Here is a 14643-nt window from a genome sequence, read left to right as displayed (position 1 = left end):
ACCCAGACAGGGGGATGCCATGTAGCTAAGGTTCCAGCTTGCCATTGAACAATCCTTTCATGCTCAGAGTCACCTTTACAATAAGATTTTACCGCATTAAATTTGAGCTTGTCAGTATGTTATACCTAGGTCCAACCATTTTTTAATTATACTTCAGATAATCTTGAGGGACAGGAAACATTTAAAATATCTGAGCAATGCTTAACAAGTGGTCCTATTACAGAAATATGTAAGTATTCACAACAAAAAAAAATTGAAATCTTCATTTTCAATTCATTTTCCTCTTCCCTCCCATCTTCCCTATTTTTCCATTCTTTTAGCATTACTTTCAGAGCTAGAAGCTTATCCATTCATCACAGCAGAATTATGGGTTAAATTTGAAAAGCTTTGGTTAAATTAATTCCAAACTTCCAAAGGTAATAACATTCATTTAAAGAAACTAATTTGCATTGACGCAACCTCCAAGTTATTTATCCATTGTATTGGTTATGTTTTCCTTGCCACTTTTCACACCACATGGATTTCTGGGCAGACTGATGTAAACAGAAATGAATGGTGCTTTGCTCACCCTCTGGAAACACATCTTTCCTCTTGAGCCAGGACTTCAAACTGGTTCCAGGAAGTGCAGGTCACAGAGTGAGATAACCTATGCTGTAAATAAAGGCAACTAATTAAAATAAGTCAATGATTAGGAGGAAATAAATCATTTTATAATTCTTGACTATTAATTTCTCTAACAGGGGATAGGGGAGGTACCTTAGTTTAAAAAAAAACATTTCCTCACCCCTGTGCTTTCTGTCTCTTTTTATTAAATCCCTCCTTCCCCAGCAATTTGGACTAAATATTTTATTCCTGCTGCTCAATCATCAAACAACCTGAATTGGTCCTTTTCATTTGATTCTCCTATGCACAATGAGGTGTAAACCAAATTAGATTGTCGAAATTAATTTGTTAAATTGAAGCTGTGGTTGTATTTCCAGAATACTGAGTGCTAGCCTAGCTCAGGAATGGTACAGATTTTGAAAGCTCAGTCTTAATCATTCCTTTTCAGAAAGGTTCCTTAGGATGTGCTCTGATAGATATTTAAGTGCTCAGGTATTAATTTCACACATTTAACCAGTAAATTAGAGAGCACTCAAATAGCTGCTTGTTCAGAGAACAACCAGACAATAGTTTGAAAAGCACTGAATTTTCACTAGGTGATAAAAATATTAGAGATAAAAATTTGTCAACTGATACGGGAAGGCCTGACCCAGGTCACTAGTAAATCTCTTTGAGAAGAGCTTTAGGGCAAGTCATAATTCCAGTGTGGAAGTGAGAGATGAAAGCTATAGCTGGTTTCTTCTGTAAGTTACGTTTCAGGTAGGTGAATCCATTTTACTACGCTGATTGTGCTGTTGATAATCATGTAAAAGAAAACGGTGGAAGGTCTGCATCATCACATTCTGTCAAAAAGCATCACCATGGCAACTGAAATAGAAAGAAATCTGACAGCGAATGTCATCTTTTTTCTTCCCGCTCCTTAACCAGGGGCTTTGATTAAATGGTGAAATACCACGGGAAAACTGACAAAGTGCTCAATCCGCAGACACGATTCATTGAAAACAAGGTGAATGATAAAAAGTCAGAACTACAAACACTTAAAAATGTGAACAAAAAATGCACCGGAATGTTGGAAGTGTGCAGCTGGCCTGTCAGCAAATGAAGGGAGAAATGGTGTTACCATTTTACGGCAGAAGACATTCTTATCAGGACTAGTGCCTCTGATAAAATCGTCTACTTGCAAAATATCAACTCTGCTCTTCACTTGGTGCTGATTCCACATAAAGGACAACAGTTTGAAGTCGACAAGTTTGATTTTCACAGAATTACAACAGCATTTTTCTATAGAAGAATTTTTCATATTTCCTTGGCATTTCTTACGAAATAATCACAGGCTGATTTCAACTTCTTTCCAGTTAAAATCAAAGATGCCTTTGAAGAAATTAATACTTATGAAACTAAGTGTTTTTGTTATGACACATTTTAAGATGCTCAAAGAACTTGGTGCTACATAAATACATATGCTTTTGATATTATATGTGTAAGTAGCAAATGAAGCTTTGATTTTTTTTAATAATAATTAGCTTCCTACTCTGATATTTAAAGAGACCTTAAAGTAATATATAGTCATTTATACTTATGGAACATAATTTTCCATAATGTGTTAATACAATTCTCTGTACTCCATAAACAAAATAGTTCTAATGATAATTTTTGCACTTAAACTGGCAGGTACAAAGACCTGGGGAAGCTCTGAATGAAGTGGTAGGTTCACAAATGCAGGTTTGCTTTTTAATGCTGTCAACAAGCCTCCTGTTGCACTGCCACTATGTTTGTTTGCCTCTCTTCTTTCAGTGACCAAGTCTGGCACTTTTGAGGATTTGCCTGTTGTTTTGGAATGCTTATTTGACAGAATATATTAAACCTGGTTTATGACAAAATGTTGGGGGAATAATTAACATCAAGACAACAGATTTGAAACCATGTGTAACAAAAAAAGTGTCAAATTATGAATGAGAGAACTAAGGAATACAGATTTTGAGAATGAGAGAATAAATAATTCTAAGGAATTTAGATGAATTATGAAAATATCACTTTAAATTCAGGACCTTAACTGGAGCAGGTGATGAAATCACTCCCTATATACTTTCATGAGTATAGCTTTAGTTGGTAACACCAATTCTTAAACTTTAACCAAATTTGAGGTTGAAATCAATTCACCCACTGTTTCTGTAAAATGAGCACGTTACCTAAATACTTTCTCAAAATGGACAAATTAAAAACTGAGTGCAGTACTGCACATCTATCATACACAGATTTAAAAATAACTTGAACTGCTCCATTAACTCCACCTAAGTCAGTATATAAAGTGTGATCATTCTTAAGAGGTTGGAGATGTGATTTCTGTGACACTCAATTTTGCATGTTCTAACAGGTGCAAATTAAACTGTCTTCCTAAACATAACTAATTATTTTCATGTTTAAGAATGTTGCAAACTGCAAAATTCCTTTTTAATTTCAACTCTTTTGTCCTCCACAGAACAGCTCACAAAATTCTGTAGCAGAAGTGTATATCAAGTTGTTTACAATGGAAGTGGGGCTGCTTTGAGGAAGAAAGTAAAAGGGGTTACGTTTGTCAATACATAAATTTGTTACCTCTGCCTTTTAACTCAATTTCATGAAAAATCTGTAAACTTAAAACAGAAGTATCGTTGCAATTCTTATGCTTTCTCAGTCTGAGTGAACCTTGTAAGGAACTGAACAACTGCATAACCAGCTATGCATTAGCACTTGCAAGAAGTGAAGTTCTATCTCAATAACTTAATCATTTTTTAATCAGACTTAATAAGTTTTGAGGATGGTTAGCTGAAACAATACCTCTTTAAAATAAAACTATTATATGTAATGTCCAAGAAGTTTAACACATTATTTTTTTAATTTGTGCCTTGCCTTTTTCCCTTTCTTATTTTCCTTAGTTAGGTACTCCTGTGGCTGTTGGGATTGGCTATTAACTAACTCTGAAGCTTATGTTAGCAGTCCTCCACAATCAATTATTTGGGAGCATCTTAAAGTCAGTCCTGTGATGATTAAAAATTCAACTCATCTGTTCTCACTTTAACTGGGATTAGATCCAATAATCAGGTAGAGTGTGGCACTGAAATCTCTGATTTACTTGGTCTGTGTGCCAGACTTTAATAGATTACAGACCCACAAAAAAATCCAGTGTTTCACAATTCTCAAGCCACATCTGCCAAGATTTCATTTCTACCAAATAATTACTAAATAATTTTCAACTTTTTAAATTTCTTGTTGGATACCTATCTTACAAAGAATTTCTCTCTTGATTTTGCTTTTGCCTTTGAGGAATTTGTTTTTATATTCATAGTGATTTTATGTCTTAATTGTATTAATGATAAGCTGTCAAGAAACTCTTAAACTCCCTCCCATGTTCCTGTTAATAGTTAAGATAGTTAGAAGGATAATAAGCTAGCATTAATTCATTGACTACAGGGTAGTCCATTCCTGAAATTTGAAGCAAACTAAATTGCAGAGAAGTAGCTAATACTTACCATTTTTTTCCACTTTGCTAAGTTTTGAAGTGATGATATCATATTATCTTTGCAACACCGCCAACTTGTATATTCATGTTGCAGGTGAGAAACCAGTAAGGAGTTCGCAAATCACAGCCAGCTAAACAGCCTCAGATCATTCCATGAGGTTATTGTTGATCTCATTTACAATTCTATTGGTCTCCATTGCCAAACCTTGCCCCACTATAAATACAACATTAGTAGTTACCTCAAACCTATAATTAAAATTAAATCACAAATGTAAGAGTTAAAGCAATCATGCTGTGCCTACCAAACATTTACTGGTTCAATTTGTATGTGTGAATATGATGATATTGGACTCCCCTTTAAATTGACTATCCTTCAATTAACACCTTTGTTGTAGAATGAGAGAAGTATTTTCCCCATGTTTACTGCACAGATTTCTAGTTCTGGTCTGTAAAACAACTGTTGAAATTATATTTCAATCAACTTGATAATTAACAAACAGGATCATAATATTTTGTACATATTAATTCATTTTACACACATATGTGTGTGTAAGATTGATCAAATACTCTAATTTAATTGGGCCATATTTTATAGAGGGCTCATTAGTTGTGTTGATGTTTTTATAGGACAGATTTTCAGCTCCATGTTAATCCATTTATCAAATTGGTGACGGGCAGGGGTGCAGAAGGTTGGGGTGGGGGGAGGAACAGAGAGGGGAAAAAGGAAAGGACAGAAGAGGTGGAGTTTAATAAAAACCACTAAAAACAACTGTATAATCCAAACTGGCAATCTGTACAATCAGTGTGTCAGCATGGGGGAATTATGCATAATGAAACCATTGGACCACAGCATGCTCTTAATACTCTTTACATAGAATGCCGGTCTGGATCAATCTAAACATCCAGCAATGTTTAGATAGAATATGTGCAGTTATAATAAATTGTAGTTGTGGGCAAACAGAATGTTCCACTTTGCTTAGGAGAGGCTGGGGTACAAATTCCCCTCCAAACTGGCTAATTCGGCTTTTCTAAAACGTTAGTAAAATTTCAAATGCACTTTTGGGAAGGAGAGCTGATAGCTAATATTTCCAACTAGCGGGTCTCTCTAGTACTTGGACAGGAGTAGTGGGAGGAAAGTAAAACTACACATCTGTACTTAATTATTAGAATGAATCAATTATGCTGTTACAACAACGCCAGATTTAACTGAAACATTCAGATCATGCTTTGTGTTTTTGCATAATGTAATGGAAAATAATTATATCACATTAGAATTGTAATTTGACATTTTTTTAAATCATCGCTGCTTTTGGGTTGGACAAGTTGGTGATGAGTAAATGACCAATCGTAAAGTATTTAAGTATTTTCATTAAGAAAGATGACATTACAGGCAGACTGATAGATTTTGAATAACACACATACACACATATACACACACACACACACACACAGTGCTGGAGGAACTCAGCTGGTCAGGCAGCATCTATGAAGAGGAATAAAGAGCCGATATTTCGGGCTGAGGCCCTTCATTGTGACCTGGTGAAGGGTCTTGGCCCTAAACGTTGACTATTTATTACTCTTCATAAATGCTGTCTGAACCACTGAGTCCCTACGTCATTTTGTGTGTGTTACTCAAGATCTCCAGCATCTGCAGATCCTTTTGTTTTAATGATAGATTTTGAATTAGTTGGCAGCAAAGTAACCTTTTTGCTAAAACATAGTCTTTTTTGTCAATGTCTTTCATCCTAAGGGCATAAATTTGAATCTCTTGAACCTACAGAGATAAGATTTCCACCTATTACTTGTAAAAGATTCAGAATGTAAATTTATTTAACACTTGTATATTGAAACATCCAGAGAGATGCTTCATTTATGTTAGCAAACAACAAACCTAAGGCTGTGCTGGGGGTAGCCCATAGGTATCGCCACATATTCTGAGGCCAATATAGCATGCCCAGCAGTACAATACAGAAAACAACAAAACAGAACAATGTGAAATAATATCTGTAAACTTCAGTCCGGGTCACATTATATATTAAGAACATAAAAAATAAGAGGACTAGACTATTCGGCCTCTGATTCCTTTTCAGAAGATCTTTCCCTCAGCATCACTTGTGTACTCTACTTACATATCCTTCAATTCTGTTAAAATCCAAAAATCTATTAAAATCTCTGTCTGGAGTACAACTGAGCTCTCGGGTAGAGAATTCAAAAGTCTCACAATCCCCTTATTGAAGAAGTTTCTTCTCATTGCTGTCCTGTACACTTTATTTTGAGAGTGATCCCTGGTTCTAGAGACCCAGTCAGCAGAAACATTTTCCCTGCATCTACACTGTCACAACCCATAAGTATTCTGTATGGTTGAATGAGATCACTTCTCATTCTTTGGAAATTCAGAATATAGATACAGTGTACTTAATATTTCCACATACACCAAACACAGCATTTCAGTAATCAATCTCGTCAACCTTCACAAAAATATTCTCTTTTGCTGGTTTGAGGGAGTTTAGGCCCAACTTGCTTAATCTCATCTCACAGGAATGTTCCCAGCTGTAAACACCGTTCCAAGGGTCATTTTGGTAATCTTTGTTGCACACTATCTATCATGAGTATGTTCTGACTTACTTAGGGAAAACAGTCTTTGTGGACAATATTCTAGATATAATATCACTTGGGCCACGTATATTTTAAATTACTCTAGACTTAAAGTTATCTTGCAAGAAAATCCATTTACCTTCCAAACTGCTTGTTGTACCAACATGTTAATTTTCAGTCATTTGTGTTCAAGAACACTGGGTCCCTTCAAAAGCCAACCCCTAATATTCTCTCATAATTTAAAAAAATCAATTTGTCTGTTATCTTTTAATGGCAAACACCTGGCCTTAACTCAGTACCAAAGATCACACCTGAAATTTCAAAAGCAGTCACCCTGTTACTTATACCAGAATTGCATCTCTTGCAAACTTCAAATGCCATTCTTACTGGAGAAAACAGATGAGGAGGGCATTTATTCAGCTAGGAGTTCACATCTGCCATCATCTTTAAAGATGCAGGAAATCTGGTCTCATCACATGGAATCTGTCTAAATTTTGTATTAGAGCAACATGCAGTTCAAGTCACTTCCCTGGTCTAGAACTGCTAGTTCGGTGCCAGTGATCTTCGTCAGTATCTTGAAAAACACAAAAATATTGCTGAAGCTGAAAATCTATAATAAGAAGGCATGCTGGTAAAACTCAGACCTAGTAATAGTTAGACATCAAACATATTCAAGGTGGCATGGTAGTGTAGTGTTTGACGCAATTGCTTTACAGCATCAGTGATCACCAATTGGGGTTCGATTCCAGTCACTGCCTGTAAGGAGTTTACACATTCACCCCTTGAACATGTGGATTTCCTCTGGCTACTCCTGCTTCTTCCCACATTCCAAAGACGTACAGTTAAGGTTAGTGAGTTGTGGACAAACTTTGTTGGCGCTGGACGCATGGCGACACTTGCAGGCTGCCCCAGCACTACCTTGATTGATTTGATTTGACGCAAGTAGTTTTACTGTATGCTTCGCTGTTTCAATGTACATGTGACAAGTAAAGCTAATCTCTGGAAATCATTATTGTAAGTGTAGAGAAGTAGAAGTGGGGAAAACAAAGGAATGATTGTGATACAGTGAGACCAAGAGAGTCTGAATGGTGACAGACTTAGTGGAGGTGCTGGCTGAGCATTGCGGTGAAGGCTTGTTGTAGCTGCTGTAACTGGAGGCTATGTAAATCGAAGGAGCTATATCAGAGGAGAGAAGGGAGGGGGCAAAAACAATGATACTGTGAGATACAAAATAATGAATTCCTGGACATCAAAACAAAATGCTGCAAATATTCAACAGGTTATAATCAGTGGAGAGAGAGAAAAACTGAGTTAAAGTTACAGGTTGAGCCAGCTGGGGCTATTCTCTTTGGAATGAAGGAGAATGAGCAGCAACTTGATAGAGGCATACAAGATTATGTGAGTCACAGAGTGTACAGCCTCTGCCCCTTCCCTCTTCAGTCCTGACGAAGGGTTCTGGCCTGAAACGTTGACTGATCATTTCCACGGATGCTGCCCGACCTGCTGAGTTCCTCCAGCGTGTTGTGAGAGTTGCTATATTAGGCTTCATTGGGACAGCATAAAAGGCCCATAGCAGTAAGGACAGAATGGAGTGTTAAACTGACAGACTAAGCTTAGTGTCAATCTTGTGAACTAAGTGTTTTTTTGCAATGTACTTTCTCCAATGTAGAAGGAACCAAAATGTGAGCTCCCAGTGCAGTATACTAAATTGGAAGAATTAAAGGTAAATTGCTGCTTCAACAGGCAGAGATTTAAAAAAAAGAGATGAGCTTTATTTGTTACATGTATATCAAAAAATACAGTGAAATGTATCATTATTTGTCAACGACAACAGTCTTAGGATGTACTGGGGGAAGCCCTCAAGTGTTACCGTGTTTCTGGCACCAGTATAGCATGCCCACAACTTACTAACTGTAAGCCTTACGTCTTTGGACTGTGGAGGAAACCCATGCGGTCACGGGAAGAACGTACAAATGCCTTACATCATCAGCAGGAATTAAACTGCGATTGCTGATTGCTGGCGCTGTAAAGTGTTACGCTAACCACTATGCTACCATACTGCCTACAGGAATCCCTGAGTTCCGGGATGGTTGTGGTCAATGTCTGTTTTTGTTGTGGGGAAACAATTGTCACACAGTTCTCATTTGCAACTTACTGAATCTGAAAAGACACCTTGACTTGGCATCTCTACCATTGAGGACCACCTTTCCTCCATTAATTGTAGCCCTGGATTCCAGTCACAGACATCAGGTATAAAGGATATCAGGTATAAACACAAGATGCTGGAGGAACTCAGCAGGTCAGGTGGCATCTGTGAAGGAAAAGGGTAAGTTGACATTTTGGGTTGTGACTCTTCATCTGGATTGAAAGATAGAGCGGAGATAGCCAATATGAAAAAAGTGGAGGTAAGGACTATCTCGACTCAAATTGTTGGCAATCCATAGCCCTCCACAGATGTTGATGAATCTGCTGAGTTCCTCCAGCATCTTTATGTGTTGCTCCAGATTCCAGCATCTGCTGTCTGGTGTCAGCTCTATCAGTGCACTGTCAGTCTCGTTTCCAATGCTCCTGCAATACCAAGAGCTTTACTAAAATCAGTAGTAGATGTGGGGTAGCACAGAACAGGCTTTATCATGCAGCTAACTTGGTTACTGCTGGGCCACAGAATGTTTGGTGTCAACACTGCATACTGGAATTAGGAAATTCCACTCCCCTGTGCAGATATCCCTTGCCTTGGTAAGCAGAAATTTTCATCCAAAAAAAATGTAATTTCCCTAGTATTCAGTTGGAACTGACATAGTTCAGATTTCAACTAATTCATAGGGGAAGAATGTATGAGTGAAGATTCTAATTAAAAAAAATTGCTGCTTTGAACATTCTCTCCGTGTTGGGAGGGAGAAGATTGGTCAATTCATTTGTAATTTGTGCTCGTGTTCAGTGGGTATAAGCAACCAGTACGTTTTGTGTTTTGAAACATCTTTTAATCTGAAAACAACTGGATTTGAATTCCAGGGGAACAAATGCAGCATTTAATCTTGGATTTATACCAGAACCAGGGAATGTTATTTATATTGTATGGTGTAAACAGCACTGTAACTGTATTATGCTTTCTTTTCCTCTCACTTGTATAACCTGGAGGGTACTAAAAAGTGTTTTGCAAAATTAACATTCTGCTGACTTTCCCCTATAAATGAGAAGAATAGCTATTAACATTTGTGTATTTTCATTATGTAAATGGTGTTAACACATGCCCACAAATTGCCACCAGCTATGCAATAATTTTCTCTCAGTGATCGTAATGTGTCCAAGTGAGTCATTTTGATTATGACATGCTAATTACATATTGCCTTTCAGATTCAGAAAAACCAGGGATCTTTAATGGTAAGGTTTTATGAGTTTGCGGAGAAAAAAAAATTCACTTTTTTTTCCTGCTGGCTGCCTTTTTGCATGCTTGAGTGCTTTACTTTAAACTTAGTAAATTGCATTTTTGTTACAACAAGCACTAAAGTGCCTGTAGTAGATTAGGTATCATTAGAAATAATAGAACATCTAGGGTGTCAATGTTTTTATAAGACTTTCACGCTGTTGATTAATCTTGCAACATTTTACTGCATTAATGATTTTCTCAGTCTACTGTAAAAGGCTGCTTGTACGCTAATACTTCTCTCTATTCCACCCCCTCCCCCCCCTTGCCATTTCAGCCACTACAGTTATTGCAGTGCATCGTTGATGAGGTGAGTCACCGTCTTATGTGCTTTCTCTTCTAAAGTCATTCTTAATGGCCTGGAAAGTTTTATTTATATAATATACACATTATTTTTTCCTTAATGAAGCTCTTTGCTCAGAACAGTCTCCTAAGACCTGCCACCCAGTACAACCCCTTAGTCAACAGACCCAGCCAGGCCAGACTTGTATAGAGCTCAAAGCTGACCTTATCCATGTACACCATTCAGGCACAGTACAGGAACTAGGTAGAGCCATGGCTCGAATTGCTGAATAATTACCTTTAGACTAACCTGAGCGGGAGACTTCCCAAGAGGCTCAGCTCATTTAATGGCTCTAAAACTCAATCTAGAGGATGTCAGTGGTCATGCTTGATTATTTGCTGTGGTATTTTATGAAAGCAATAAAAAAAAAGCTTGAGACTGAGGAAAAAATAGAGAAACGTTGACTGATTTCAAGGTTTTTTTTTGCCTCTGAATCGGGTCCCTTTGGTGTGACAGGTATTGTGACAGTTTCATGCTGCCTTGCCTTGGTTATTTCAGCACTATGAAGGAGTGCTGCTGTACCTCCTCAGTTTATAATTGACAAGAGACCAGAGATAGCCCCTAAACGGTGACGGAACTCTTCTGTTCTCATACTGACATTTTACGTTAATAAATAGCTCATATTAATGAATTTCTATCATTTGTGAGTTTTTATCCCAACTCCCAAACACAGGGAGATATTTTCTTTCTCTCTGCTTAGCTCCATCTCCCTCCTCCTTTGCCTCTTTATGACCACAGCGGCCCTTGATTTTTGATTGTTTGATTATTTTTATCCAGATTTTTCGCAAACTGCAACTGTGTTCGCCCTCAGGCAATAGAATATTGATTACACTGTAAAATAACAAAATTTGCACACAGGCTATAAGAGATCATCAGGGATATTTTACCACCCCCTCCCCCTCTGCCTTTTCCTGTGGTCTTTTTCTCGGTATACACATTAAGTGTGTTTTGTTGCTTCTGTGCCTTTTTCTTTATGCCTGAGCACTTTGCTGACATGTGCTAATCACCAAATGCCAAGAGAGAGTCCAGTTGGTGTTACCACACACTAAACATACTGAACTTGTCCTTTAGCTCATAGATTGCAGGTAATTAATAATTAAACTGTTTCAGTTGTAATGGGTTGACCTCCATGAACTGTTCATTACTCACATGGCAAAGGCATCACTCAAAGTATTTTTTCATTGCCCTTCTCTGTACCCTAGCTGCATACGTAGAATTCAGTAGGCCACCTAAATTTAAGCTGACCAAGTGTTTGCTTAAGCCACTGCAAATTGAAGTTTTCTATAATGTGAATTTTGTGCTCTGAGAAAGGGGATAACGTTTGTATCCTCTATCTGCCATTTTGTTCAAAATAGCAAAATACACTGAGGCAGGTAATTTTGTCAAAATTCCACATCTGTGTCCTTATTCAAGTGTGACTTTTTGGCACTATGCTCACGTGTGCTTAGCCATGCTTGAAGCAATTTTTTTATATCAGATAGCTTAACAATTCTTTGACCTACCATTTTTAAATCTCCCGAAACCTGTTTTTTTCCAGAATCTTGTTCAGAATTATCCTTCAATAACTAATGTCATTTATTGTTTGGCAAATGAGTTATCAAACAATCCAAAATAGAATTGCCCCTATCATTTACTTTGAGCCTAAAATAAAGCAAATTAGTAACACAGGTGAACTCTTAATGAAATGTATAGGCATTGAACTGATGCCTGGGAATCTATTTCTAAAATTCTTTCCTCCTTGCTTTAATCTATACAAAAGAGAGGGTATCTGAATTAAGTGATTGCATATTAATACTCTATTCATAACAATGTTGTCCTGTGCATCAATGAGCTCTTTATTTGCTCCTAAAATTGTGCTAATGAAGAATTTGTCAGATTGGTCACATTGACATCTCTGGATTCTAAGGTCATAGGTTCAAGTCCCACTTCAAGACATAAGTAGATTAAGCTAGGGTGACACTCTGCTGTAAAGTACTGAGAGAACACTGTATCATCTGCACTGTTGTCCTTCGACTGAGACTTTAAACCATGGCCTTGTCAGCCTGTTCCTGTGACCCAGAAGAAAATGAGACCTGTGTCCAGACCAATATTCTTCTTTCAGCTGGGAAAAAATATTGTCTTGTCGTACATCTCTTTATTCATTCACAGAAGATATGGGTGTCACTGAAAATGTCTGCACATATTACTCATCATGAATTGATAGTGTCTTCTTAAGATGAAGTAGACTGTTCGTTGACGCTACTCATTAGTGCTTCTGTGCAAGAAATTCTAGGACTTGGACCCAGCGTCAATAAGGATTGGCTTCCTCTACTGCCGCGATGATGCCATATTCATATAGGAGGAGCAACACCTCATATTCCATCTGGGTAGCTTCCAACCTGATAGCATGAACATCAATTTCTCTAACTCCTCCTCCACCCTCCTCTCTTTTTCATTCCACATTTTGATTCTCCTGCTTCCTTTTCTTCCATAGTCCTCTCTCCTCTCCTATCAGATTCCTTCTTCAGTCCTTTCCCTCTTCTACTTATTCCTTCCCAGGTTCTTTCTTCAGCCCCATCCCCACCCGCTCACCTTCTCCCCCACCTGGCTTCACCTATCACCTGCCAGCTTGTACCCCTACCCCTCCACCCCTCCTTCTTATTCAGGCTTCTTCCCCCTTCCCTTTCAGTCTTGATGAAGAGATTCAGCCCAAAATATCAACTGTTTATTTCCTCCATAGATACTGCCTGACCAGCTGAGTGTTTTACTCGAAGTTTCCAGCATCTACAGAATCGCTCGTGTTAAAGATTTCCAAGTCAGGCATGCCTGATTCGGAAACATGCAAGCAGGGGTGTTCCCATATGCTTGTTTTTTCTGTGAAGGTTTTGCTGTAGTGCAATTTGCAAATTCTTCACACAGGTGATGGAAGGATTGATGATATAGGTTAGTGGATGGGTTGCCAATTGAGCAAGCAGTCTTCTACTGGATGGAGCCGAGCTTCTTGAGTGTTAACGAAGTGGCACTCATGGAAGCATATGGGAAATATTTCATCATACTCCCAATTTGTACTACGTCAATGGTAGCAGGGCTTCAGGGAATTATGAGATAGGTCACACGTTGCTGAAGCCGCAGTATTTCTGTGACTGCTTCAGTTATATTTCTGCTCAATGGTTACCTCCACTATCCTGATGGTGATAATACTCTTGAAAGTGATAGATGGTTAGGCTTCTTATAGTATAGTAGTTAGCATAATTGCTTTACAGTGCTGGCGATCACCAGTTGGGATTCGATTCCAGTTTGTACATTCTCATCGTGACCACGTGGATTTCATCTGGGAACTTCTGCCTCCTTCCACATTCCAAAGACAAACAGTTCGGGTTAGTAAGTTGAGAGCATGTATGCTAGGTTGGCACCGGAAGCGTGGCAACACTTGCCTATTACCACCACGATCCTCAGTGTTTTGATTTGAACCAATGGCAATGTTTCAAAGTACACATGACAAATAAAGCTATTTTATTTTCTTTAAAAAAAAACAGCAGTGCTATAGCTGGGATGTTGTTTGGCCAATTGTTTATTGTTTCCCATGGATGCTGCCTGGCCTCCAGCATTTTGTGTGTGTTGCAGAACAGAGTGACCTTAGTTTGAAGATGGAACAAGAACTGTGCAATGATTTTTCTTAGTAGAATAATAAGTGGATTAGTGAAGACAAGATGATATTGGTTTTCCCACTACTTGCCGTAAACCCTCTCTGGATATGTCAGAAGTTATTGAACTAATTCATACTTGGTGATAGACACTGGAGTCCTCACTCGGAGTATATTCTGTGCCATATCTTCTCTCAGCGGTTCTTCTGTATGACGTTCAACATGGACTGAGCACACCATTAGGTACAAACAGAAGGAAGTTTCCTTTGCTACGGCCTAATGCCATGAGACTTATGGACATACAGAATTAATGTTGATGGATCCCAACATTATTGAGCACAGAATCTTGAAGTCTTTCTTACCAAAGAACCAGTTCATTTCCTGATGATGGGTGAATCCAGGAGACTGAAAAAAAGGATTTTCTGAATTTAGCTTCTCAAGCTTGTGCTTGACTGATCGTGGGACAGCACTAGTAATATTGTTCTATGATGTTAATGAAAATGGCCTTGTTCGTTTGAAGGGATTGGATGTGCATTTATTGTATCCAAACCCACTG

At 38.0% G+C, this 14643-nt stretch overlaps 1 protein-coding gene and 1 long non-coding RNA gene across 2 annotated transcripts in view; one reads left to right on the top strand and one right to left on the bottom strand.

The window, feature by feature from the left end:
• The window catches only part of LOC134355775 (uncharacterized), a 141355-nt gene that overhangs the window by 7015 nt on the left and 119697 nt on the right, over positions 1-14643 (bottom strand). The window contains exon 3 of the long non-coding RNA XR_010020185.1: positions 569-651. This is a non-coding gene — a long non-coding RNA (uncharacterized LOC134355775). The remainder of the gene's footprint in view (positions 1-568; positions 652-14643) is intronic.
• map2k5 (mitogen-activated protein kinase kinase 5) overlaps positions 1-14643 on the top strand; it is a 327453-nt gene that overhangs the window by 257344 nt on the left and 55466 nt on the right. The window contains exons 18-20 of the mRNA XM_063066162.1: positions 2275-2307; positions 10052-10078; positions 10399-10431. Of these exons, the coding sequence (XP_062922232.1) occupies positions 2275-2307; positions 10052-10078; positions 10399-10431 (93 nt within the window). The remainder of the gene's footprint in view (positions 1-2274; positions 2308-10051; positions 10079-10398; positions 10432-14643) is intronic.

Source organism: Mobula hypostoma, chromosome 13 (genome assembly GCF_963921235.1).
Source record: "Mobula hypostoma chromosome 13, sMobHyp1.1, whole genome shotgun sequence".
In the NCBI taxonomy this organism is placed as follows: domain Eukaryota; kingdom Metazoa; phylum Chordata; class Chondrichthyes; order Myliobatiformes; family Myliobatidae; genus Mobula; species Mobula hypostoma.
This window is presented reverse-complemented; position numbering and strand designations above follow the sequence as displayed.